This window comes from Ammospiza nelsoni, chromosome 17 (genome assembly GCF_027579445.1).
Source record: "Ammospiza nelsoni isolate bAmmNel1 chromosome 17, bAmmNel1.pri, whole genome shotgun sequence".
Taxonomy (NCBI): Eukaryota; Metazoa; Chordata; class Aves; order Passeriformes; family Passerellidae; genus Ammospiza; species Ammospiza nelsoni.
In genome coordinates this window covers 14388415-14414997 of record NC_080649.1, presented here as the reverse complement: position 1 = coordinate 14414997, position 26583 = coordinate 14388415, and the positions used below count along the sequence as shown (strand labels likewise).

General features: G+C 46.2%; 1 protein-coding gene across 1 annotated transcript in view; it reads right to left on the bottom strand.

Moving 5' to 3' along the window:
• Positions 1 to 26583, bottom strand: part of DNAAF8 (dynein axonemal assembly factor 8) — a 99462-nt gene that overhangs the window by 25912 nt on the left and 46967 nt on the right. Inside the window, exons 14-25 of the mRNA XM_059484044.1 lie at positions 24585 to 24723; positions 21683 to 21902; positions 20388 to 20476; positions 19727 to 19804; positions 16667 to 16821; positions 15278 to 15422; positions 12061 to 12189; positions 8637 to 8858; positions 7157 to 7465; positions 5438 to 5512; positions 3499 to 3552; positions 1442 to 1611 (exon numbers count right to left, since the gene is read on the bottom strand). Of these exons, the coding sequence (XP_059340027.1) occupies positions 1442 to 1611; positions 3499 to 3552; positions 5438 to 5512; positions 7157 to 7465; positions 8637 to 8858; positions 12061 to 12189; positions 15278 to 15422; positions 16667 to 16821; positions 19727 to 19804; positions 20388 to 20476; positions 21683 to 21902; positions 24585 to 24723 (1785 nt within the window). The remainder of the gene's footprint in view (positions 1 to 1441; positions 1612 to 3498; positions 3553 to 5437; positions 5513 to 7156; positions 7466 to 8636; positions 8859 to 12060; positions 12190 to 15277; positions 15423 to 16666; positions 16822 to 19726; positions 19805 to 20387; positions 20477 to 21682; positions 21903 to 24584; positions 24724 to 26583) is intronic.

The window sequence follows — 26583 nt, the reverse complement described above, 5'->3', positions numbered from 1 at the left end:
GTTACATGAATATGGTAATTATAGTAGTTATGATGGGCTATAGATAAAAGTTAAGGTATAGATTGGTTCTACTGTATGAAGATACTCAGCAAAGAAAAGTCTATAATGCAATGTAACCAAAAGAAAAGTAAATAATGCATTGTAACCAAAACCAAAGGGTCTCCAGGCCTGCCTGCAGCTGGAGCTGACACCTGTGGGCACAGCTCTGTCACCCACGACCCTGGACTGCTGGAACACCTTGGATACAACAAACTGCATTTGGAAGAGCTGCCTGGAGCCCCACATCCCTCATTCAGGACACCTGTTTGGCAGGGCTGAACAGACTCCTGAGAGCTCTGTACTGCCCACATCCTCCCCAAAGTTTCGTTTGGGAGAAACCAGGGCTGTCTTTATGGCTTTGATAAAAGCCCTCAGCTCTCTCTGTGCTGGTGAGGTGCTGATCTGATTGTTTCATGTGAAATACACAGCTGTGTTTGGTGTCAGGTACATACAGGCAATGTGTGTATTTGTGATTGTGATATGTGTGGAAACCAACCATGGGACAGTTATAAAGATGAATTCTAATAATTACTAAAGAAAGTAAAGCATGGAAGAAGACCTTTGAACCTATCTTTTGTTCATAATTAACCTTTATAAGTCTTAAATTGATTTAGGAGCATTTGAATTAAAGTGTTAAGGATGTTGCTTTTTGACACGAACTTTCTGCTTGTAGTTAAGCCTTAAAGAGTTTTGCAAGAATAACCTTTTGAAGTATAATTTTAGAATATTGCTTGTAGTAAGGATCTTTGAAACTATAACTTTAGAATATATAAAAAGGAAACATGCTTTTCTCAAGCCTTAACAAAACAGTGAAAAGCAGCTTGAGAAAGGAAGATGAACATCAACTCAAGGATTTATAGTTTCGACCAAGGGAAGCTGGACATCACTGTTATGAGATTTATAGTCCTTGAAATCAAAAGGTGGATACACATCTGGGGAGCTGGACCCCACCAGATGGGAGACTTCTTCCTTCTTTTAGAAACTGGACCACCACCACCTGGGGACACTCCTTTTGGGATACATCCTGAGAAAAACTAAATCACAATAGTGTATAGAAATGTGATGTAAAAATTGGGACTAGAAAGTGCTGATGAGTAAAAATTTGGAATAGAAACTGCTAAGAAAGCTGATGAGTACCCCTATAAATACCTGTAAGCCTCAACCATCGGTGTGCAGCTGGAGGGAAAACTTCCCCCACTGCACCCAGCGCTGTATTGCTCATGCTTTACCATATTAATTAATAAATTGATTGCTGCTTGAATATTGGCCTAGTCAAGCTTCTCATTTATAACATTCCATACAGCTCTGAAATCCCGGGTGGGAACTGCTGGGCTTTTGAGGAATGGACTATCCCCAGCTCATCCCTTTCCTCCCCACACAGAGTGCCATTCCCTCCACTGACCTGCTGCAGCTCCCAGGGCAGCAGAGAGGCAGCAGCAGCCGCTCCCAGCTCCAGGTGCTTCATCCCGACCACGCAGAACTTCTCCAGGTGCAGATCCCGGAGGATCCTGGGCAGCCCCTGGCTCCACACCCCGGGTTTGATCAGCAGCACCGTGCAGAGAAGCTGTGCCCCTGCAACAAACACAGAGGGGTTTGTTTGCTGCCCTGGGCATGGGGAAACCCGGCAGGAAGTGCATAAAAATACCAAAAAATGAGTCCATAAAAAGCCTGGGCATGGAGGATCATTTATTGATTTGGGTTTGCTTTGTTGGGTTTTCAGATTAAAAATGTATCTGAAACAGTCCAAGCTTGGAGGTTTCTCCGTCAAGGAAATCTGCTCCAGGTCCTAAAAGTTCTTGTGGCAGCTCTGTCGGATAAGATTCAAACCTTTATATTAGAGATTAATGTTTTAAGAGAGATAAAATATTCCCTTTTGCATTTTTCATGTGAACCGTGGTGATTATGTGATGTGAGCCTTGAGCAGCTCTTACATTCTTACTCTGGTGTTCTGTGTATCTTAGAGCTCTGTTTCAGAGAGGCACTGACAACCCTGACAGGTCCCAATTAATGTCATAAACCAATAATTAATTGAATTGTCTTTACCAAAAATTGACATTCCAGTAAAAAACCTTCTGCTTCTGACACAGCTCTCCCAGCAGAGCTGCCAGGAAGGTGCAGCACTATGAGGAGCAGAAAACAAACCAGACCAAGGAAGCTTTGCTGTCTGATGAAAATGGATTTAAAGGCAGAAAATACATAAATTCCATTTTTAAATGACAGCATTTTCAACTTTTTAGTCTTGCTAAAGTACTTGCTACCAAGAGTATAGTTAATATTTTATCCTTATAACATTTTTCTGGAGATTTATTGGCAAGTGTAGTGTCAGAACCAGTCTGTGAGGCCCAGGAACTGCTGGTGCTGAACCACATCAATCAGCAGGAGCACAGGGGAACATCCTCCAGGCTGCTGAGACTGATCCAAGCTGATCTGTTTGGGTACAAAACATGTCATTTTCTGTTTCTGTACACCCCAGTACTAATTACACAGATGTCAATGCAGCAAAGCATCAACAAGGCTACCTCAAATTTAATGCTGTTATTTCCAGGTGACAAGCAGGACATGGCACAGAAACACAGGATCAAAAATAAAATCCAAGATTTTTTCCTCCCCACTTGATATGGAAACTTAACCCTTGTGCTGCAGGGAGCCCTCCTGTTACAGATGTGCTGTTTCCTCACATCATTCCTGAGCAGAAAGGTTCCATAGCAACAGCCTGGAAGTGCAGGGAGCTGCTGGGCTCCACCTCAGCAACCTCACCCCTGTGTGTTATGTAAGCACTCAGTGGCCTCCAGATGTTTTCCTCACCATCTGCTATGTTTTTGAGCAGATATTCTAATTCTTCTGCTGTGTGAGTCACTACCTGCTGCATATTTAGGGACTTTAGACAATTCAGGAGGATTGCCAGCCTGGTTTGGTCAGACACCTTGTCACCCAGAGCTGGCTTTCTCTCCTCAGCAATTACAAGAAACAAGAACAAGAGAAAACACCACTAATTACCAATGGAACAATCTTTGCTGATCATGAATGAGCAGAGGGACCTGTTTGGCAATGTTCAAACCTGCCTGATTTCCAGTTCCAGCTGCTCAGAGCCTTTTCTGGTCTTTATTACGTTTCTCTACTTTGTAATATTTTTAGATCCATTCTTCACAATCCTTTCCTTTTTGCCTCCCCCAAAAAATTATTACAGAGGTTTTGATTTTATAGCCTAACTGTAAAAATAGAGTTTAGTTTATATGCTATTTATAGATAATAGTTCAGATAGGTGTGACTTCAAATAAGTGGGAACTCAAGACAAGCAGATACTACATCTGGCATGCTCAGAGTGCATCAGGCTGGATTCCAGCCTAAGGAAAATGTTGGTTTAATCCTTTTTTTGCTTATTTTGGGTTGGTACATTCAGATGATTTAGCTCCATCAAGTCCTTGTCAAAAGACATTTTGCCATTTGCTCTTCTCTCACCTGCTTGCAGGAAGGAGAACAGAGATTCTGCTCGGCACCTCCAGCTCTCACCCACTGCAGGAGAGAAGCAGATTTGAGTGAGTTTGGTGAGTTCCGAGACAATCTGAGAATTGTGCTATCATCTCTATATAAAGCAGTCAATATTACACACTGATATTTTAGGGTGTTACACAGGGACATGGATGGATTGATTTCAGATGTCCTGGGACACCATGGGAGGGGTCACATTTCCCCCTTCTCTAGTAACCCCAGGAGCACAGGCTGAGCAGGGCTGCAGGTCCTAAATTGCTGAGTTTGTAGGGGTCCCCAGGAGGAGGTGAGAGATGAGGAATCTGACTCCATGTTCCCAGAAGGCTGATTTATTATTATATTATATTATATTATATTATATTATATTATATTATATTATATTATATTATATTATATTATACTATGCTAAAGAATAGAGAAAGGATACAGACAGGAGGCTTAACAAGAATGACAATGAAAAACTCATGACTGACTCCTCAGTCTGACACAGCTGATGGTGATTGGTTATTAAGTAAAAACAATTCACATGAAACCAATCAAACAATGACCAGTGGGTAAACAATGGTCAAACCACATTCCAAAGCAGCAAACACAGGAGAAGCAATCAGATAATTATTGTTTTCATTTTTCTCTGAGGCTTCTCAGCTTCCCTTCCTGGCAAAGGGATTTTTCAGCAAATATGACAGTGACACTAAATCATGTTGGATCTTGGTTACCTTTTCTGGGATTTCAGGGAGTGTTTAACAGTGGTTTTAAACCTATCTGTGCTCCTAATATTCCACAGTCAGCTCAGATGCTGCCCTGTTTCTGGAGTTTTGTTTGATGTTCTCTCAGAAACAAAGGGGTGCTGTGGATCCTGAGTGCTGCTGATAAAACCTGCCTGGCCCTTTCCCAGGCAGCCAGGAGTGGCTGCTCCAGTGGTTCTCCAGGAGAGCAGAGCAGGATGAAAGGAGCCTGGGGAATCAGAACTTAGGACAAAAGCCAACAGAGAAATGTTGCCTTCAGTCTAATGTAAAACCTGCAGTGACCTGGAGATGAGCACAATCAAGGCACTTCAGGCACACGAGAATTGAGAAGTTATCAAGATCTAGGGCACAGTGAGGGGAATCCTGCATCAGACTGATAAAAGACTTCATTTTCCAATGACTGGCAAGTTTAGCTACTGTAACATGCAAGGTAGATAAGAAAAAACTAAAATCTGTTTGTCAAAACAGAATATTTTTTTTTTTTTGGTATTACTGTCCAAAATCCATGTCTATCTACTTTCCATAGTTATGTATCTGGAAGGTATTTAGCCAAAGAGTATTTGGTTTTTTTTCTAATGAGCTCTCTTTCTCTTTCCACATGTTTGTTGCAATAACAAGAGCACAAATAACAGGTGGAACCAGCCCTGAGGTCCTTGCCTTGTCTCATAACTTTTTAGCTCATCCTCCCAGCACCAGCTTTTTTCCTTAGTGCTGGGGTTACCTGAAAGGACTTTCAGGATCTGTGAATCCCATGGTGACCTGGGCACCACTGGGATGTAAATGACAAGAGACATAGGAAATGCACCCTCTGCTCTGATTTCACCTCTCTAAAACATCATGAAAATCATAATTTCTGGGCTCTACACCTGAAACAAGCTACTAAAGAGCTGACATTAATTACTTTTCCAGCTGACTTTGCACACCATCCCTCAGCAGGTGGTTCTCAGGACCGTGGAGAGGAAATCTGACAATACTCACACCTTCCCCCAGCACCAGGGGGACCCCGCTGGCCTTTCCTCCCCAGCTTCCTGGGATGAGGATGTCTAACCAAAGTTTTACTAATCCCATTTCAATGGCTCTGACAGAGGACATACAGTTTTCTTCAATCTATTTAAGAGTCTAAAATAACTTGTTTTTTTTTTCAAGAGGCAGCTGGTGCTTACCTGTGGTCTTCCCTTCAGTCCTGGAGCTCCTGCCAGGTGGTGGCAGGAATTTCCCAGCAGGGCGGTGCTCTGCATCTGGAGAAGGAAGGACAGGTATTTTTATGGATTCAAGATGGGAAACTTCAATGTCCAGGGCAGGAGGGTGACAAAAGTAATTTTATTTAGCAGGGCAGATGTTCAACCTGCTACAAAATATTGTTCTTGAGCAGGGAGGTCTCTCCATTTCTCTCACAACAATAAAAACACGAGGGAAAAATGGAATTACCTTATTAAAGAGACAGTGCAGGATGCTGAAGTTTGGCCTCAGCTGTGTTCTTTTGTTGCTCACAGTGGCTTTGGTGCAAAAGGCTGGCACTGCCATTACAACCTCCCTCAATAAACTGAGCTCACAGCTCTGCTTTCCTCTTATCCTGCCTTTCCATCTCAAGATAACTTTAAGTAAGGGCTGCAGTGCTTGAACTCTTTAGAGTTTAAGGCACCAGCTGGGGATGTCTGATGCCTTCTCTCCTGAAGGCTCCTCTTCTTGCTCCCCAGTCTCACAGAGAACACCCCCATAGTTCACTGACAAATCAAACTTGCTGTGAGAGCTGAAACCCAGGATCTTTTCCCAGACAAATCTTTCTTCATAGTATTCAGCAAAGCAAATTTGTTATTGCACACTACACAGGCACAGTGGGTTTGACACAAGTGGCTAAGTTTGTGTTGATGACAAAGGACTTTTCTTCTCCAAGGAAAGATAAAGGAAGGGCTGTAAATTCAAAGCACGAATGCACTTATGGGACTGCATCACTCCCCTTCAGCTGACACATGGTGTTACCACAATCTTTGATTTCTCTCTGCCTCTGAGTAATCATAAAATCCCACAATGACTTGGGTTGGAAGGGACCATCTTGTTCCAGCTCCCTGCCAGAAACTGTCAGGGCTCAGAACTGTTTCTCTCTGGGTGAGAGGAGTCAGGCAGCCCCAATTCTTCTCTGAATATTTCACATTAAAAGAAAACAGTGGGAGCTTGTATTCTGCTGCTCTAAACCATCCAGTATCAATAACCCCACAGTCTGCACAGTGATTTAGTTTTAAGAGGCATGGCTATGCATTTCCTGCTACAGGAGGAAACTATCAAATTTACTGTGCTGAAAGATCGATGCTGGCACACATCACCGAACCCTGAGAAGCTTTTGACAGCAAAGGTCTCCATTCCTCTCTTCATTCTCCTCCAGGATAAAAATAAATTATCAAGAAATCTGTTTTCTTACAGACTGGTCACACCTTCAATCTCCTTGAGCACAGGGCAAGGCTGAGGCATCAAGCTGCAAGTCTGGAACCACAATTAGGGGCCCACATTTAGGTGTGAGAGCTCTTGGGCTCTGTTCTTCAGCTTCTCTTACAGAAAGGGTTTAAAATGCATGGTATTATTTACTGATCCTGCCAATTGCTCTCATATGTAATTAGTACTTATGGAGTACCTCAAGATCATCAGAAAGGGCACCAGGCCAAGCACAGCCACATTAATTAAAAAAGCCACCTTGCAGGTGACCTCAGCTGGCTCCTGCTGGGTTCATTGCCTCATCTTAATTCAGCCAAGCACAGAATTTACCCCCACATTATTACATTCTCCTGTGCCTGAGAAAACCCCCAGCACTGGATTCCTTTGTCTAAGGTGAATCAACTCCCATACCCCCTACAGCTGAGGAGAACACACACACTAAAACCGTGCCTTACCAGTGACCAAATCTGCCTCTGTGAAGAAGAGGATGGCTTGTCTGAAGGTCACCTCTGGTGTCAGGGCCATGAGTGCCTGTGGGAGGCTGTCCCCTGTGCAGAGCCTGTCCCTGCTCTGTGTCCATCCCTGCAGGGCAGCTCCCAGGGCCAGGAAGGCGTCGGTGCCGCGGAGCGCGCACACCAGGACAGGGCTGGACGTCAGCGTGCCCAGGCTGCTCTGCCAGTGAGTGTCCCCAGCCTCAAAAGGGGTCACCTCCCTGGCCTGGCACCCAGTCAGGTGGGGCAGCCACTTCAGGCCCAGCAGCTCGAGTCCTGAATCAAGAAAAATGGTTTTAGCACCAGGCAGCAGCTTGTGTTTTGTAGAAGTTGTGCTTTCTTTTGGACACAAACATTTTATTTCATGTGGATTTTTTCCCTGCACAAGTTCCAATGCTGTTCCGACTTCTGTTTCATCCAGAATGGACTGTAATGAAAAAAAGGGAATATACTGGGAAAACCCATGAGATGCAAATTCTAAGAAATGCCATTACAGTGGAGAACAAAAAAATGGCTATCTGGGAAATCAACAGGGAGCCACAGGGAGCAAGTGCCATGATTTGATTAGAGAGCACAGCTAATGGAGGAGAGTGGAAAGGGAGTCACTGAGAGTACACTGATAACAATGTGGCTTGGCACAGCATAATCCATAATTATGGATCCTTTAGCACCTCTCATAACACTTTGAGCAATGTTTAGCAGAATAACAAACTACAGCAAAATGCTGACTTGTCTCTAAAGTGGTTTCAATGTTGTTGGGGTTGTAAAGTTGTCTTCTGACTATGTAGGAAGGTATTTAGGGCTCAATCCATGAGTGCTGGAAGTTTCTGTTGGCTCAGATCTCAGATACAGAACTTCACAGGATTTCAAGCAGTCTTTCAACACAGTTTTGGGAGACTCAGATACAACACAGTGTAAGACAGGCAGACTTGAGCCCTTTGTGCCTACAGCTCCTGTGTTATCACACTTCAGTGCAACCTGCACATGAAATTACATAAATCCCTGTCCTGCCTACGGCCTGACAGCCCTTTTCATGCACATGTGAGCAGCAGTGTGGGGACAGCCTCCCTGCTCCTCCCGTGGGGGAACCAGAGCATGAGGGGCCTTGGTTCTGCTCACCAGGGCTGTCACTGCAGGCACAGAACAGAGCTGGCACTGCCAAATTCCTGTCCCACTTCCAGCCCAGCCTTACCTCCCCCTGCTCAGGGAGGGACACAGTGCTCTGTGTTACATAAAAGCTCTGCAAGCCCAAGCACTACTTGGAACTCATTTGATGCTCTCTGAAGCAAATTATGCCCACCTGAGCTGTTTGTGATTGCCCATAACAAACCAAGATAAATTCTTCAGCTCTTTAGGGGGGTTACAAAGAAACCCATTCTTTCTGAGGCCCCTTCACCACATCTTCTATGATGTTCCTGCCATGCTAAAAAGAGCTACTCAGGATAGCCCAAGGTCTCCAGAGCTGGGTTACCTGCACTCTGAGGCTGATCCCTGATGGGGGGCAGCAGGATCTGCTGGAGGAGCTCCCCAGCACTCTTCAGAGCCTTCATCCCCACCAGTGTCAGCATCACCACCTGCTCCATGCCGGGCTCAGCAGCAAAAGCTCGGTGGCTCAGGAAATCCAGAGGGATGGGATGGGGCTCTGGCACCACACTGAGGTTTCCTCCTGCCCAGGAGAGCATCAAAACAAAACTGTTACCCCATGAAAACACAGCTCAGGCTTTCTGCTGTGAAGGAACTGTATAAATCCCAACCAGCATTTCACTGCCTCCTCACACTGCAGCTCAGGAAAATCCTCCTGAAGGAGGAATATTAACACAGCAAAGCCCCTCTAATTAGTCCCAGTCCTTCCCTGGAATTACATTTTGCCGTGTAAAGCAAATACATTCCTTGTAATTTTGATATCCTTATTCACACCATTAGGCAGAGCTGATAGATCTATACTAAAATTATTTAAGGCACCAGCTTTGGGTTGATAACTAATGACTGACTTCACATTAAATCAACACTTCATTTTGCTTTCTAGGACATTGCAGGGCACATAAGTGGGAGCTAATTTGGGGACTGCTGTAACTCCATGCTTCTATCCACAGTCCTGTTGGGAACAGCACAGCCTGGAGAATCCCTGGCCCATCAGAAAACCCTGGTTGTTCCATACTGATTCACTACATGATTATGTAAGCAATAAACATTTATTTACTTACTTATTCCCACATCATAACATTTCATAATGCTTGAGAATGGTGAATGACATGCATTTAATTTTCATTTTTCCTTAGGATTTAGAGTCACTTTGGTTTTGGAGAGCAATGTTTTAATTCAAAGTCCTAGCATTCAAATTTTCAAATAATTAAATTAAATTAAACTAAGTTAACTTGCTGAACACATAAAAATCCCCAACATGTAGTTAGTGAAATAAACATGGGAATCTTTTTTACTCCAAGTGTACAGAACTAGGAGGTTTAAGACTCACCCATGTGAGTCATAGATTAAGAACAGAAAACCCATTTCCTTGCTGTTTGAAATCCTATCAATCTCCCAGCTTTGAATGAATGGGTTACCAAAGTGAATACAACTGTACAAACTGGAATTTAGAATATCTGAGTAAAATGAAATTGCAAAGTGCCTTTTCTGCACCTACAGAACTATAGCTGCCAGCATTTATCACTTCAGCACATTCCAGTTCTGCACACAACCAACAATTTATCTCATTTTAATATTTTGACTTCTCTTGAAACTATGGCAATAAATACGTATTGATTGGCTATTAACCTTCTAATTATCTTAATTAAGGCTTAATTGGATGTTACTGTGTCATGTTTCAATAATTTCTTTTTGCATGTATCTTTTAACTTACTTTATAAAGGCATTTTCACTTTGATTTCCATTGATTCTTTCATGAGAGTTACTGTGATTGACTGGCAGCAGAACTGTCACTGACATTTTATGAAAATCCTTTTGCTAGGATTTTTCTCCTGAGAAGTTGAGAGGCCTCAGAAAGGAAATGTAAACAATAATTATCTGATGGCTGTGGAATGTGGTCTGGAGATGGTTTAACAACAGGTGCATCTTTGATTGGTCTCATGTGAATTGTTTTTACTCGATGACCAATCTCAGGTCCAGCTGTGTTGAGGCTGTGAGCAGTCACAAGATTTTATTATCATTCTTTTCTAGCCTTCTGATGTCCTCTCTCTTTCTTTAGTATAGTTTTAGTATAGCATTTTAAACATAATATATATAATAAAATAATAAATCAGCCTTCTGAAATATGGAGTCAAGATTCTCATCTCTTCCCTCATCTTGGGGACCCTCAAACACCATCACATAGAACAACAAATGAGATCCTACAGAAAACAGCATATTCCTAATGGTTTTATCCAGGAAAATCCCCTGTTACTGTGGCTGTTCCATCCCTGCAACTGTCCAAGGCCAGGTTGGACAGGGCTTGCAGCAACCTGGGATAGTGGCGGGTGTCCCTGCCTGTGGAATGAAATCACAGAATCACAGAATCACAGAATGATGAGGTTGGAAGAGACCTCTAAGATCATCAAGTCCAACCTATGCCCTCACACCTCAGCTAGACTATAGCACCCAGTGCCATGTCCAGTCTTTTTTTAAACACATCCAAAGATTCTACCACCTCCCTGGGAAGAGCATTCCAGTGCTTTATTATTATTTTGGTGAAAAATTTCTTCCTAATATCCAACCTGTCCCTTCCCTGAGGTAGCTGGAGACTGTGTCCTCTGGTTCTGTCAGAGACCAACCCCACCTGTGTGCAGCCTCCCTCCAGGAAGGTGCAGAGAGCAATGAGGTCACCCTGAGCCTTCTCTTCTCCAGGCTGAACAGCCCCAGCTCCCTCAGTCGTTCCTCACAGGGTTTGTGTTCCCAGCCCCTCACTAGCCCCTTCTCTGGATGCACTCAAGCATCTCAACATCCTTCCCAAACTGAGGGGCCAGAACTGGACACAGCACTCAAGGTGTGCCCTCACCAGTGCTGAGTACAGGGGCAGAATGACCTCCCTGCTCCTGCTGGCCACACCATTCCTAATTGTTCCAGGTTGCAAGGCAAGATGTATTCTATCACCATCTGTATGGCAGCTGTCTTTTGTCAAGTGGGCAGTTTGCCTTATCTCTCTCTGAGTGATCACAACCACTCCTCCCTCAGGAGGCGACATCTGCTGATATTGAATGTCCCTGCATGGCTGATAAGAACTACAGCATCCCATTGGGAGATGAGAGCCCAGAGGGAGGAGCCAAGCATTGCTACCCAGATAAAATCCAGGGGGAGGAGCCAAGCATTGCTACCCAGATATAATCTAGAGATCCTGGAATAACTGCATGGCTCTCCACTGGATTTCCCAGAGGAGCAGCTGCCTCTTCTTCCACTGGATCTTCACAGGAAGACTACACCCTTTTCTACAAGATCCTGCTACAACAGAACCACCCCTGACACTGCAGGAGGACTGCAGCCACAATTCCAATGGGACTGCCACCAACACCCCGATCCACAGGGTGTCAGGTTGGGTTCTGACTCTGTCAGTGTTGTTTTAATTTACTGCAGTGTTTATTTTATCTTCTTATTTTCTTCCCTAGTACAGTACTAAAGAACTGTTATTTCCTCCTCCCATATTTTTTGCCCTGAGAGCCCCTTCATTTAAAATTTATAGCAATTCAGAGGGGTGGGGAGGGTTTACATTCTCCATTTCATGGGAGGCTCCTGCTTTCCCTAGCAGATACTTGTCTTTCCAAACCGAGACACTAACGCAGGCCAGGATGCCATTGGCCTTCTTGGCCACCAAGCAGATGAGGTTTGAGGTCCCTCCCAGCCCAGAGCATCCCAGGTGTGTGCCCCTGGAGCCCCTGACATACCCAGGCTGAGCAGCGCGGCCGCGGCGTACGGAGCCCCGTGGAAGCACAGAGACGGCTCCTGTCCAGCAGCTGCAGGGGGGAGGCTGTGCCCAATGCCAGGGCCTGCCTCTGCCAGCTCCTCCATCAGCCCTGTGCTCAGAACAGCAGCAAACGTGAGCAATGCTGAGCTCTGCTCAGCCTGACATGAAAACACTCTGCTGTTTCAGTCACTGGTCACAGCTCCGCTACAGACTGAGCTTACCTGAGACACCAAACTCAGCTGAACCATCCCCTCTTCCCAAAATCACATGGGCCACTTAAAAAGGGGCAAGGAGCTCTTGAAAACTGAGGCTGGCCCACAGCTTTCTCTGGCTTTTTCAGCACACCCAGTTGTTTCTATCCCCTTCTAACTCTACTGGGAACTGAAACGTGGAACAAGTGCACAGATGCTGCCACAGAGCTCCTGAATTTGAATAAATATCTTAAATAAGGTGGTGTCCACTAGGAAGAGTCCCAGATCTGAGCCCAGTGCTCACGTGGAGGCTCTCAAGGTGTCTCACACTTCCAGGAATGAGGCCAAAGTCCTGCACCCCACAGGGCCCTCGTGGGCAGGGAGGTATTGCTGGGGTGACAGACCTGAACAGAGATATCATGTTCTGCTCCTGTGATTTCCAGTCTGGAAAACATCCCATTCCACGCCACTTTTACAGACACTAAGTGCTTAAAGCCACAATCTCTCAGCTCCCATTCTCCCTCTAAAGAGCTGGGCTGTGCACAGGCAGTGCATTAAGGTGTTGCATACAGTACATTTCCACAACAATTAGTTCAGCCTTCTGTAATAATGTTTCAGGCCACAGTTTTAAAGGCTTGTTATTTTTTAAATTACTTTGTACACATTTGATTGCTTCCTACCATACAAGCCTGTCAAAAATTCACTGTAGTGGAGCATGGGAAATGGATTATTGGTGTTACAGGCTGATGGCAAAGCTTAGATGTCAAATGTACCACTGACAATCACTTGCTCCTCAAAATTCAAAAGGCAAGAGGCACCAAAAATGGGTCACCACTGTCCCAGCAGTATTGCCTGTTGTTTATTCAAACTCAGGGCACGGCAGAAAATAAAGCTTGGACAAAAATGTGTGGTGTTTGGACCTCAGGGCACAGATCCCACCAATTTATCTGCTCTGTTTCAGGAGTATTTGTCAAGTTTTAACTTGCTTTGAGAATTGAACAGCATTCGAGGCCCTGAAGGGGAAACTGCTTTTCATATTAATTACAAATGCAGAATTTCTTAGTGAGGTATTTACCCTACTCCAATCTCAGTGCTATTCTGCACTTCCCAGACGCCAATCCAAAGCTTGTGGGGAAAGAATATCAGCTTCCCCTCTCCAGGGCTCTGGAATATGGACTAAGGTGTCTTTCTGCAGTACAGGACTGATGAAAATAGCACAGAACACATGGAAAGAGACATGTGCAAAATCTGTCACAAACAAAGGGAAAAACCCTGAGTTCTCTAGCATGAGGGATAATATTTTATGTATTTCTAGTGGAAATTTCCCCGTGCAAAACATGAACACAAAACATCATCTGTGGCACTGAGGGAAGCTGCAGAAACTGCACTTTTTAATGAGCAACTTTCCCTGGGTGCAGAGGCAGCAGGTGACACGGGGCTGTAATTACTGTGCCATGATTAATCCTCTGTGTCTGCACATGTTTTCAGAACATTCTGTGATAGTCTCAAGAGAAAAAGCCCAGGACTATTTGAATTGTCATTGTTTCCCCCCCTTCCAAACCTCTAAATGTTCTTTCCTATTGTGGATAAATTAAAGGAAGCAAATGGGCTGGGGATGAATGTCTCCATCATGGGCTGTGTGGGATGGTGCTAATGGAAGGGTCACCCACAGTGATCCCTCCTGGGAAGAGCCAGGGCACGATTTCTGTTCCCTCCTGACCACTGCTGTTGCCTCTGATCTTCCCCACTTGAGGTCAATGTCAACTGATCCTTAAGAAAACAGAAACTCAAGTAAGAAGATTTAAGGCAGCAACTTGGCTGGCTTTTGGCAGTCCCTCCACAGAAAATGAGTTACTTTGGGGTGCTTGGAAGTCACAAGGATGCAGGACTCAGAGCTGAGGTTGATAGGATCAGATGCTGCCCTCAGGTTCAGTGGCACAGCTGGATTTTGGCCACCCTAACTCTTTGGGCAAAAAGAGTTTCTGAGAGGGGACTGAGGCCATAAAATCCCAGCAAGAGCTGGGAGGGACCCACAAGGATCCTTGAAATCCAACTGCTGGCCCTGGGCAGGACAGCCCCAACAACACCTCCATGCACTGGGTGTGAGATGCCAAAGTCAGGCCCAGCTTTGAAGTGTCCAGGGACAAGGCTCACAAATCCAAACAGGAGGTTACAACCTCACATAAAGGGAAAACATTTCCAATAATGATGGAACAAAGGTCTAGGGATGCAGGAGAATTGTCATGGACATCTTTTATGAAAAATCCTTTCCTTAGGATTTTTTCCTTCTGAGAAGCTGAGAGGCCTCATGAACAAAATGCAAACAATGGTTATCTGCTGCTGTGGAATGCAACAGGTGCATCTGGGATTGGTCTCATGTGGTTGTTTCTAATTAATGGCCAATCACAGTCAGCTGACTCAGATTCTGTCTGAGACAGAAGCCTTTGTTATCATTCTTCTTTTTCTATTCTTCGCTAGCCTTCTGATGAAATCCTTTCTTCTATTCTTTTAGTATAGTTTTAACATAATATATATCATAAAATAATAAATCAAGCCTTCTGAAACATGGAGTCAGATCCTTGTCTCTTCCCTCATCCTTGGACCCCTGTGAACACTGTCACAGAGAATCTTTGCCCTTACAGATTTTCAAGACCTGACAGAAAAAAAGCCCTGAGCATCCTGAGGGAATTCATTGCTGATGCTCTGCTGAGCAGGATGTGGGATGAGAGACCTTCTGAGGCCCCTTCAACCAGGAACTACTTGGTGATTTTAAGTTCAAGAGGACTCCAGAGCTAAAGATCAAACAGCTGGCAAAGGCCAGGCAGCTCTGTTGGATGTGCAGCAGTGACTGATTCACACCTTGGTCTGGAGATTGCTACAGCAACATGAGCAGGCCTTGATATTCCCCATAAATATTCCCTGCACTGCACAGCTGTGGTTGCACTGCTGATGTGGAACCCCCTGCAATGCAAACCCTCCCTGGCAGGCTGCTGGGCAGGGCATTACCTGTCAGCAGGGCAGGGATGTGATGTGTGGCATTCTCCCTCCTCAGCAGCAGCACCAGGCAGTGCCTGCGGGGCTCACCAGGGACCTCTCCTCCTGCAGCACCAGCAGGTGAGCCTGAGCTCTTGCCAGGGCAAAAGACAGCAATCTGAAATAATGAAGGGCAGATTAGACTGCTAAATCCACATGTAATTACTATAGGGCTCAAGCAAATAGATAAATTACAATGGCATAACAAGATCCAGCTCACCACTGAGCCATAGGAACTCCAATATCTGGGTGCTCTGCGTCATCTTTTCCTGAGACAGAGAAACTTAATTTAAACTCAGGGAAGAGGCTTAACACAAAATCATCCTGCCCTGCAGCTGGGCTGGGCTAAAACCAGAGCAGTTGTAACTCAGCTGATAGGTGGTACCATCCAACATAAGTGGATGCACCATAAGTCACCCTAAGATTATCTGGAGTCTCAAATGAAGGGATGATATTCACATTGGAGCAGTGGTTGCTGCTGTTAACTCCTTAATGGTCACTTAGCAACATGCTCCAAATATCTGGCTATTTGGGCTGTAGTATTCCATAAATAGGTTTCATTCATTCTACAAAATATTATGGGCAGAGACATTGTCATTCCTTAGGCTTGATCACAGAACAAGCAGAAAAGAGGGAATTTGTACAGTTTGATTTGCAAACTTATGCATTTCCTGACTGACATAGCAAAGAACCCTCAGAATGATGACTTGAAGTGTGGGGTCCATTCCTTTGTGAGAGAAGGTGTCATATAATTCCTGTGGGATTTATAGTATAACAAGGGCAGCACTGGACTTCTTGCATATGTTAAGTTTGACTGCAACCTTGCACTTGTGATTACTGCTGTTTCCTGAGGCTGACTTGTCAAGATGCCAAGTGCACTTTCCCTCAAACCTATCACCATGTTAGTCAGAGCTTCAAAGAAAAAAAAAGTTATTTTTGAAAGCTCTTTTTGAGCACTGAAGTAGGGGACTTCATGCTGTAAGGCCCAGAGGGACTGTGAAGCACATCACCAAATATGAATCTGATAGTGAAGACTCTTCTCCTAAACTACCTTTGCACATCAATATTTGGTTCATGGGGCTACTGCCAGCTCCTGATTATTCTGACATCAATGGCAAAATTCACATTTGTTTTAGTAGGAGCAGGATGATGAATTTACACTCCTGTTCTCCATGAGAGGCCAAGGCTTTGTGGGGTTTTCCTGCTAGGGAAAAAGCCAGCACTGAAAGCAGCCAGAGCTCACTCACAGGAACACAGAGAGCTGGGAAAGAGGGAATGGGTGTCCTGCAGCGCTCACAGGAGGAGTGCTGGCACCATCAGCTGCAGGGCAAGGGGTGAGGCAGGGCACAGAGGGCACAGTACCTGCCCTGCTGCCATGCCCAGCACGAGGCCCTGCTGTGCTGAGAGCTGCAGCTGCCGCAGTCCTTGCAGCACAAAGCCCCGGCGGGCACAGGCGGAAAGCACAGCCCCAAAGGCACACGGAGGCACCACAGGTGACACCAGCAGAATGATGTCCCCTAGATCAAAGAAAGGGCAAGAAAAAGAGCATATTATTGTCACAGGAGCTGTGGTATCAGTGCAAGGCAGCTCTCAGAGCAGCTGCCTCCACCTTGAAGCAAACAGCTGCATCCTGAGCAGTGTTTTATGGTTTGTTTGCTGCATCCAGCTCATCATGACTGCAATCCAAGGCCAGCCCAGAGTGGGAAAGCTTATGGCATCATCAGTAATATCTTTGTGAATCATCACGAGACGAGCCAGGCTGTCTCCCCAGGTCTGCGAGCTGCTCACAGGCAGTGTGTTGGTGTTGGTGTTGGTGCTGGCTGGGCTGTGGGAGCTGTCCCCAGCCAGCCCCCAGCACTCAGGGCAGGACTGAGCCTTGCAGGCCTGACCACGCTCTGAGTGAACCAAAAAGGGCAACAAGAACTACTTGTTCTTGCTCAATTTGTTCACTCCAAAGAGGATGAAGCAGCTCTGGCCACTCCTCTCTGCTCTCATTGCTCTCTGCTGTTACTGGTGGTCCCAACGATCCTGCTCAGCACCCTCTTCTGCTTCCTGTTGTCCCTCCTTTGCTCCTGCCTTTAATCTTCATCCCAGACACAAGTTCCTGAAGCTCTGGACCACCTGTGATCTCACCTTTGGTTTGGTAGGCTCTGGGGCCTCCCAGGTTCCTTGGACGCCATGGCAATGGTACCAGCCTGCCCTGTCCCACCTGATCCTCTTCCAGCAGCTCTGGCTGCTCGAGCTCTCCCTGAGTCCCTCATCCCAGTACAAATGAATGTAGACACAACTGGAATTCCCCTTGGGTTAGAACTTTGGGTTTTTAGACTCCTGTTCTGCAAGTTGAATCCCAGACTCCCTGCCAATCTTGAGCAAGCTCGGGAGGAGCCTCCAAGGCCTCCTGAGCAGCCCCCCACATTTTAAACAGTGTGAGACAAGCTCAAAACTTTTCTCTGAAGCCTCTGACCTGCCCGAGCTCTCTGTTTTTACCATGACCTCCATTACTATACTTTCTCAGTTCTAACACAGCTTTTTATCCCTCACAATGTATATTCAGATCTCCATAAGCTGCCAAGAGTGAGCTCTGAGCCCACTTCTACATGGGTTTCCTCTGTGCTGCCTCAGAAATTTCTTGTAGCTTTAACCAATAGATTTAATGAGATTGGAGCATTTTTCATTGTGTCCCAGTTGATTCTGAGGGTAGGACAGTAAATATTTCTTTTTATTCTAGACATTGTGATATGGATATCTGTCCTGCCAAGGCTCAGCCTGGTTGTTCAAAGCAACAGCACCAAAACCTTGTATTTATCACTAAGGATGGGACAGGCAGGATGGTTCTTTGCCTAAAATCTCTGTTTGGCTTTATGGCTTTAACACTGGATTTTAACCATGTTCATGATATGGGAGCTGTCAAAACCTAAGATTGTTGGTGGGAAGATTTTGGTTCTACTCCAGTTGACTTTAAAACACTTTAAAAACCATTTTTTTGCACACACATGTCCCAAATCATCAAGAATATCTGCTTGGGTCACCAAAACTCTGATTACTGAGAAGGGGCAGGTCTGCCTAGCTGCAATACCTCTGCTCTGCATGGATAATTATCTGCATGGATAATTATTCCTGTCTCCAAGAAGAGCTGCTGGAGACCACAGGGAAGGAGTCACTGAATGTTTCTTTTCCTGAAAACCCCAAGGGTGTTTGCTCCCAGAGCAGAGTTTCAGCTCCTCTTGCCAGAACAAAGTTATCTGAGGAGCAGAGCTTGACAGTGACTTCTGAGGCTCCATGCAGATGGAACGTGGTGTGGTGGAACTCAGCAGCCCACAGCAAATGTGAATCATTAAGGGCCATAAAAGGAAGGGGAGGCAGCAAATGTGACTCATTCCATCAGTAGCCACCAGCTGCCATCAATCCCTATCCCAAATAACAGAGCCAAGGGCTGCCTGCCAAACTACCTGAGTTAACATGAGCCAAAAGATGAAAAACTGGCTCAAAATTGGTTTTTTCCTTTCTCCCTTCTCTATTTTCCTTCTCTTCTACTCCTTTTTCATCTTTTTGCCTTATGCTTCCATCCTTTTCTCATGGATTCTTTTCTTTGGCAATTAATTCCCCATGCCTTCTTTCCCTGTCACTCCAATCCCTCTTTCCTTCTTCCATCTCCTCCCTGAGAGCTGCTGAACTTCTGCTCCCCTCTGCTCTCCCTTCATTCCTGTGAATGAAATTCCCTCTTCAACTGGGCCAGCAGGAACCAGCCAGGAGCATTGGCCAAAAGCCCCCTGCCCCCCAGATGGGCTGGGCCAGGCCCTCTCCATGGGATGTGGAACTTTCCAGCAGGAGCCCAACACATTTTAGCCTTGGCAGGTGTCCCCTGGATATTGCTGGTTAGGTTTGCTGCTGCTTAGGTACACATTCAGGGGCTGAACACTGCTCCTACAAAGGGAAAATGGGGATGTGAGGTGATAACCCATTGATATTAGTCCCACAAATTGCTCTCCTTCTCCTTTCTGACTGTGGTCAGTCCTGCCCTAAACAAAGCCTTAACCTTTTAATTCCCCTGATTATAATATTCAGATGATCTCTGATCAATGAACCAGCAGTTTAAGGACTCTGTTAGCTCTTCATGTGACTGTTTCTTTGTGCAGAGATTTCCTGTGAAGTGTTCTTTGTTTCTTTTTTCCCCCTTCAGTGACATCCAAGCAGCCCCCAGGACTCCAGCAGCTGGTCCCATGAGGAGGATGAGGTGGTGCCACTTCTGTGCTTCATTTCAGACAACAGTGTCCCACTAGAAATTCATTCCTGCCTCCAGAACTGGCCAGGTCACAGCCCTGAGCAATGCAGAGGCAGAATTGCCTTAGCTGGGCTGGAGTAAAGTGATGTTATCAGTGAAGGAGAACTGTAAACCCTCAAATTTCATTTCCTAGCACTGACCTTTGGTAGTTGAGACAAGCATGGCTGGAGGTCGAGGCAGCATCAAGGCCTGGAGGTCAACTTTTTCTTCATCTGCTCCTGCCCCAGCTGGGGAAGGTCTCTGAGAGCTGCAGAAAAATGATAAATATTAAATGAAAAATATTAAAAGGTTCTGACTCAAACTTACTTTCTGTGACAAATCCAAGGCCACAGAAGCTTCTCTGGTAAAACTGCTTTACTGGAAAAGCCATTTCAATCCCTTGTCCGTGACATGAGCTGCATCAAGGTCTCTCTGACAGAACATCTTTTCATATTACTCCCCGAGGCTCCCTGTGTTCAATTAAAAGTAGCTAATGCAAAGTAGTCAGCTTGGCAAAGAAATCTGGGAATCAAGAAATATGTCAGGCTGCACTAGCAGAGCTTTTCCCACCCACAGACACATCCTAGTTGCTATTCACTTTGGGTTCTTTAGGCTGAGTTTAACCAGTTTGAAGGGTTCGTGTTAGGCAACAAGCATGATCCAGTCTGGCAGGGATGTTCCTGCCAGAGAAACTTCCACAACATTCCTGCACATCCAAAAGGACCCAATCAGGGCAGGGTGAACAGAAGGTGTGCTTGAAAGCCAGGGACTGTCTGGGAACAGTTTTGGCTGGGACTGTGAGCTCAGGCTGCTCAGGCAAACCTGCCTCATCCCCTGCCACCAGCACGGAGCTGGCTGGAACACATCCTGCTTGCTCACTCCCAGGAGCCTGGAGCATTTGCAAGTCTAATCTGAAAAGGGCAATCTGAGCTGCAGTTTGTATTCCTGTCTCCCAACAGACCAAATTACCAGCATTAGGAGAAAGACAAGTGCATTATTTAGGAGGTAACACTGCTCTGGACTGAGTTATACCAGAGGAGCAGAATTTATTATCTTTGTAAGAGGAAAATGCATCCCTGTGGAAAATAAACAAATAAAGACAATGAAATTCGACTAAATTGATTTTTTTTTGACATGTTAAACATAAAATGGTGAGAGTTTCTGGTTGTGGCTGAGAGCAGAGCTGAACTCTGACACCTAATCCTGCACAGCAATCCACAGGTTAATTCCACATGGCCCAGCTTTGCCACTCACAGAAAGCACTGACAGCAGTGCAGAGCATCTCACCTCCAGCCTGCTGCCTCTGACTGTGCCACCCTGCCCCCAGAACAGGCAGCATCCCTAAAAACCTCTTCAGAAGCTGCAGGTCTGAGCCTTCTGCAGCAGAGTTTCTCATGCAGTTCAAGGTTTATTAGCCACCCCTCATTTTCACACTCTTGTCTCATCATCCTCCAAAGAACCTGTTCCTACTGAATCCCTTCATCAGTTGATAAATAGGGCAAAGCCAGAGGTTTCCTAGGAGAGGGTCACTACTGGCACACAACCTTGCAGCTCTTCTCCAGCACCAGGTGTCCAAATCGTGCAGCAAGAGTGTGAATTAGGGGCCTGGATACCAGGGAGCAGGGAATGGGAAGCAACTGCAACTGTCCCACACCTGACACATGTAGGAGCTGAAAGAACAGGAGCTGGAGCTGTGTCAGGGCAGGTTTAGGTTGGAGATCAGGAAAGGTTCATCCCCAGAGGGTGCTGGCACTGCCCAGGCTCCCCAGGGAATGGGCACAGCCCCGAGGCTGCCAGAGCTCCAGGAGAGCTTGGACAACGATCCCAGGGATGCCCAGGGTGGGATTGTTGGGGGGTCTTTGCAGGGCCAGGAGCTGGGCTGGATGATCCCTGTGGGACCCTTCCCACTCAGGATACCCCATGGTTCTATGATCTGCTGCAGACGAGAGAAGGATTTCTGCAGACTGCACAACTGGCTTGGAAATGCACAAATAGAGGGATTGCTCCCCCTGCACCCCCGTGCTGCAGGACCCTTGGACAGAGATCTCTGAGTGCCTGCCTGCCTGCAGGGCTCACTGCCTGTGCAACACCACCTCCAAACCGTCCTGGGCCATCACCTGGACGGCGGGGGCAGCATCCCAGCAGCTCTCCCTCCGAACCACAGGCACAGCTCCCGGTGCACCCGGCTGGCCAGGGGCAGGGACACGACAGGCTCCACCCTGCCACAGCCTCGGGTGATGTCCTGCAGGATTCCGTGGGCTTTGGGGCCTCTCACACCTAATGCCAGCACTGGGGGCACCTTGCCAGGCTCTGAGGTGTAGGAGGAAGGCAGCTTTTCTGTGGAAACAAACACTTGTGTGAGTAAAACATGGAATAACCCACCCCAAAGTAATTCGCTCCACTTAAGGGCTCTTTTCAGATCTGTCAGAGGCAGACTTCAACAGAGGAACCATCTGGTTACCTGCCCTGGGATCCATCTCCTGGTTACCTGCCCTGTGTCACAGACACATTTTATGAAAAATCCTTTCCTTAGGATTTTTCCTCCTGAGAAGCTGGGAGGCCTCAGGAACAAAATGTCAACAATGATTATCTGCTGCTGTGGAATGCAACAGGTGCATCTGTGATTGGTCTCATGTGATTGTTTCTAATTAATGGCCAATCACAGTCAGCTGGCTTGGACTCTCTGAGAGTCAGGAGCTTTTGTTATCATTCCACTTCTTTCCTTTCAAGCCTTCTGATTAAATCCTTTCTTCTATTATTTTAGTATAGTTTTAATATAATATATTTAATAAAATAATAAATCAAGCCATCTGAAACATGGAATCAGATCCTTATCTCTTTCCTCATCCTGGGACCCCTGCAAACCACCACATCCCTGGGAATCCATCACCTGGTTACCTGCCCTGGAAATCAATCACTTGGTTATCTGCCCTGGGAATCCATCTCCTGGTTACCTGCCCTGGGGGAAAGATGCTGACAGCACCTGTATGTGTTTACCCAATAGCAAACCTGAGGTTATTCAAGGCAATCTCTTGAAGAGAGGAATTGTTTGCCTCATGTTTGCTGTGAGAAGTTATTCCAGAGCAGATGATGCACTGGAAGTGTGGCAGGAGTTGGAACTTGGTGGTCTTCAGGGTTTTTTCAGCCCAAACTGTGACTCTAAGCCAGCATTTCAAGTTCCTCTCGTTCATCACCACAAGGAAGGCTGGGGGATTGAAGTGCAGGACAAGAACAAGGGCCTGAGGAAAGGGATGGTTTTGAAGGGCATCACAAAATGGAAATCTGGGGACTTCTTTTTACATTATTTCCTTCTGGATTAAATACAGATTTTGTACAATGCTTCGAGGTCCAGGCAAATATTTGATTTGCCACCTTTAATTTTCTGCCAGGATTTGAACCCTGACTTCCCTTATTTCTCTCCACAGCTCTTCCCTATGACTCTGGCAAACCTTTCTCCAGTACAATTGGGGCCAAGGAAGTAACCCAGAAAAAGCAAATTTGCCTCCTTTCCAATTCTTACTGCAGATGTCAGAAAATGCAGCAAGGTGTGTGATTTTCTTCCCTTAGGTTTAAAAGCATATACAAATGTACCATTTCTTGCATGAGAATCAGAAGGCAGAAAACAAATCTCCAGAGCAGGTAGATAATGGAGCAACTGGCTGTAAATATTTAAAATAATAATTTTAGAGTTATCAAGCTAAGGCTAAAAATCTAATTTACAAACTTGCACAGTAATTCTCAGCTCAAATGAATTGTCTCTTCATATGAAATGTTCTTAAATGATGGTGCATGGTACAGAGCATTGAAGCAGATCTGCTGCCTGTCAACTCCTAATGACTGCAGGTTTTATGGTTTTCTTATTCATCTCTGGAGCCCTTCTCCATTTCTCCAGCTCTCACCAGGAATGTGTTCTGTGCACAGCACCCAGACAGCTGCAACTGCAATCCCATTCCTAGGGCAGCCTGCTCCTGCTGCTTTCAAATGCAAAAAGGGAGAGAGGAGACTGGGGAATTTTCTCTGCTTAAGCTGGTCTTCATTCCCCTTCTGCCAGAGGAGAAGGAAGCCCATTTCTCTCCCTCTCAGCCTGCCTGTGCCTTTCCCAAGAGACATGGATTGTCTGTGGCATACCTGAACCTTCCAGAAGAACTTCCTGGCTTAAAAAGAAGCACAAGCCACAAGCAATCTCTAAACTCTGCAGCTAAGGGCACACCTGTTGCTCTGGAATATCTGAATGTTATTGTGCTGCAGCAGCAACCTATAATGTTCCATGATGCTTTAAGGCAGGCTTCATCATCTCTGTTTCTCAAATGGGAGAAAATAAAGATTTGAGTGGTACATGCCAGTATTTGATACATTGGTGTGTGATGTTCAATACTTTGTGATTTGAGTTCAGAGCCCCAGATTGTGTTTATTTACCTTCTCCTGCTGGTCTCCCACCTCAGATGGGATTCTATTAAATAATGTGGCATTTTGGTGATGGTTTATCAGCTAATGCAATTACAGGCCAGATAAATCAGTACTCCTGAAGTCCCATAGGCAATGAGATGGGGGAATTTTGGAAAAGGAAGGCTGGATTTTCTGCAGCTAAAACCTTCAGGAGTATCAGTGGGGAACTAAGTGATTTTATTTAACTCATATGAGCCTGACCCTGGAGCTCAGGACACTGGAATGTTGGACAGCTCACTGCAAAGGAACAACAGCTAAAGTTTGAGACCCAAAATGCATGAAGAGTTAAAAATTGGGGGGAAGGGAAGGGAAGGGAAGGGAAGGGAAGGGAAGGGAAGGGAAGGGAAGGGAAGGGAAGGGAAGGGAAGGGAAGGGAAGGGAAGGGAAGGGAAGGGAAGGGAAGGGAAGGGAAGGGAAGGGAAGGGAAGGATCAAAGCTATTCTATCATTTCTTTTGGGAAAGATAGAGGAACTGATAAAGCAACCCTCATGCAAATCTGACTCTGATCACCCTTCACCTCAGTGTATTTACAGATCTGGGAAGCTCTGGAGGAGAGGCAGAGCCCACCTGAGCTGGAGAGCAGCAGCTCCTGGCCGGGGTAGAGCAGGCGGAGGCCGCAGACATCCAGCCCAGAGCCCAGCAGCAGCCTCAGAGTGTGATGGGTCTCCAGGGGGTTTTGGAAGAGAGCCTCAAACAGCAGCACCATGGCAACCTGGACAGCCAGAGAAAAACATGGAAAAAGCAGGGAAATGCTCCCAAGGCCAGCAGAAGCTCAGAGGTGCAGCCCTGCTGCTCACCTGTAGTTCCCAGGATGGATCTGCACTGCCAGAGCTACAGAGAAGTTTGGGTTTGGTTTGTGTTTATGTGCAGCTCACACACAAGGCTCTTGGCTTTGGGCTAAATCACAGCTACCAATAATTATAATTTATTTCTGCTGATATAACTTTGCCTTTTGTCACATAAAAATACTAGTGAAAAACTGCAAGGCCTCTGGGGCAGAGCCCACAGTGCATCCCTTCTGCTGTTCACTTTGTGCAGCACCACTTGCCCATCTTTGGGTGATTAAATAATAATAGACCAACTGGTTGTGTCTCTATACCTTTAACAGCACCAAAATCAACACTAAAAAAACATCAAAAGGCAAACACACCACTGGTGCTGTCCCAGATTTACATTTCAGAGTCTTCTGTACCAGCCTAATCCATTTCAGCCCATCCTGGCATGTAGGAAGACTCACACCAACACATTCTGAATGTTTATACCCAAAAGGGAAACAAATTGTTATTATTATTTTCCCCATCAGAGAAACAAATTGTTTTAAAAAGCAAGGGCTTTACAACAGGGAGTTGTGTGGTTCTGTGGATAATAAATTGTCTAGCTGGGGATCAGACAAGGTGATTTTCTGGCCCCAAATTTGAGCATGGTTCTCCTGGACATTGAGCAGCTCAAGGATTTCCCCAGCTCAAGGTTTATGGCTGCAGCAAACACCAAATGAATCCATCACTACTGGACACTTGAAATGAAATGCTACTGCCCCATAAAGACATTATGAGCCTTTACCATCATGATAAATGAAGATAGAAATTTACTCAAATCACATAAAAGTGGTCTAATTAGGCATAAAAGCTCCATTTCTTTATGTTTGCCTAGCTGAAGCTCTCCTGCTATTAACCCAGCACTCACAGCAGCCAGCAAGGAAGAATTTTCCTGTGGCTGCTCTGAGTCCCTGGGGCTGCCTGGGCTTGGGGCCAGCTGTGATAACAGAGCCATCTAGCACAGGGAAGCCTCTGGAAGTGCCAGTGTCCCCTTTCCCCAGGAGCCTGGCACTTGGCCTTGCTCTCCATTGGAGATTGGTTCAGTTGTGCCCAGCCTGAGTGATCTCAGAGATCACCAGTTCACCCAGAGATCTCAGAGATCACCAGAGATCACCCTGGGCTTCCTGCCTTGGCCTGGTCACTGGGGGCTCCCACTGCAGGGCTGTGCCCAGTTCTGGGGCCACCAACACAAGAGAGATGTTGGCCTGTTGGAGAAAGTCCAGAGAGCCCATGGAGATGCTCCAGGGCTGGAGCCAGGCTGGCAGAGCTGGGGGTGCTCACCTGGAGAGGAGAAGGCTCCAGGGACACCTCAGAGCCCCTGCCAGGGCCTGAAGGGGCTCCAGGAGAGCTGCAGAGGGACTGGGGACAAGGGATGGAGGGACAGGACACAGGGAATAGCTCCCACTGCCAGAGGGCAGGGATGGATGGGATATTGGGAATTGTTCCCTGTGAGGGTGGGCAGGCCCTGGCACAGGGTGCCCAGAGCAGCTGTGGCTGCCCCTGGATCCCTGGCAGTGCCCAAGGCCAGGCTGGGCAGGGCTGGGAGTGACCTGGGATGGTGGGAGGTGTCCCTGCACTTTGCAAAGCTCCAGGGCAGACATCAGGGTGAGCTGCTGCCTCTCCAACCCAAAGCAGTCAATGGCTTTGTGACCCTGGGCTGATCCCTGTTTCTGCTGCTGGCCCTGCCCTGCTCTTCTCAATAGGAACGCATTTCACAGGGGTGAGGTCCTGAACATTCTGTGCTGCACTCCTCACCA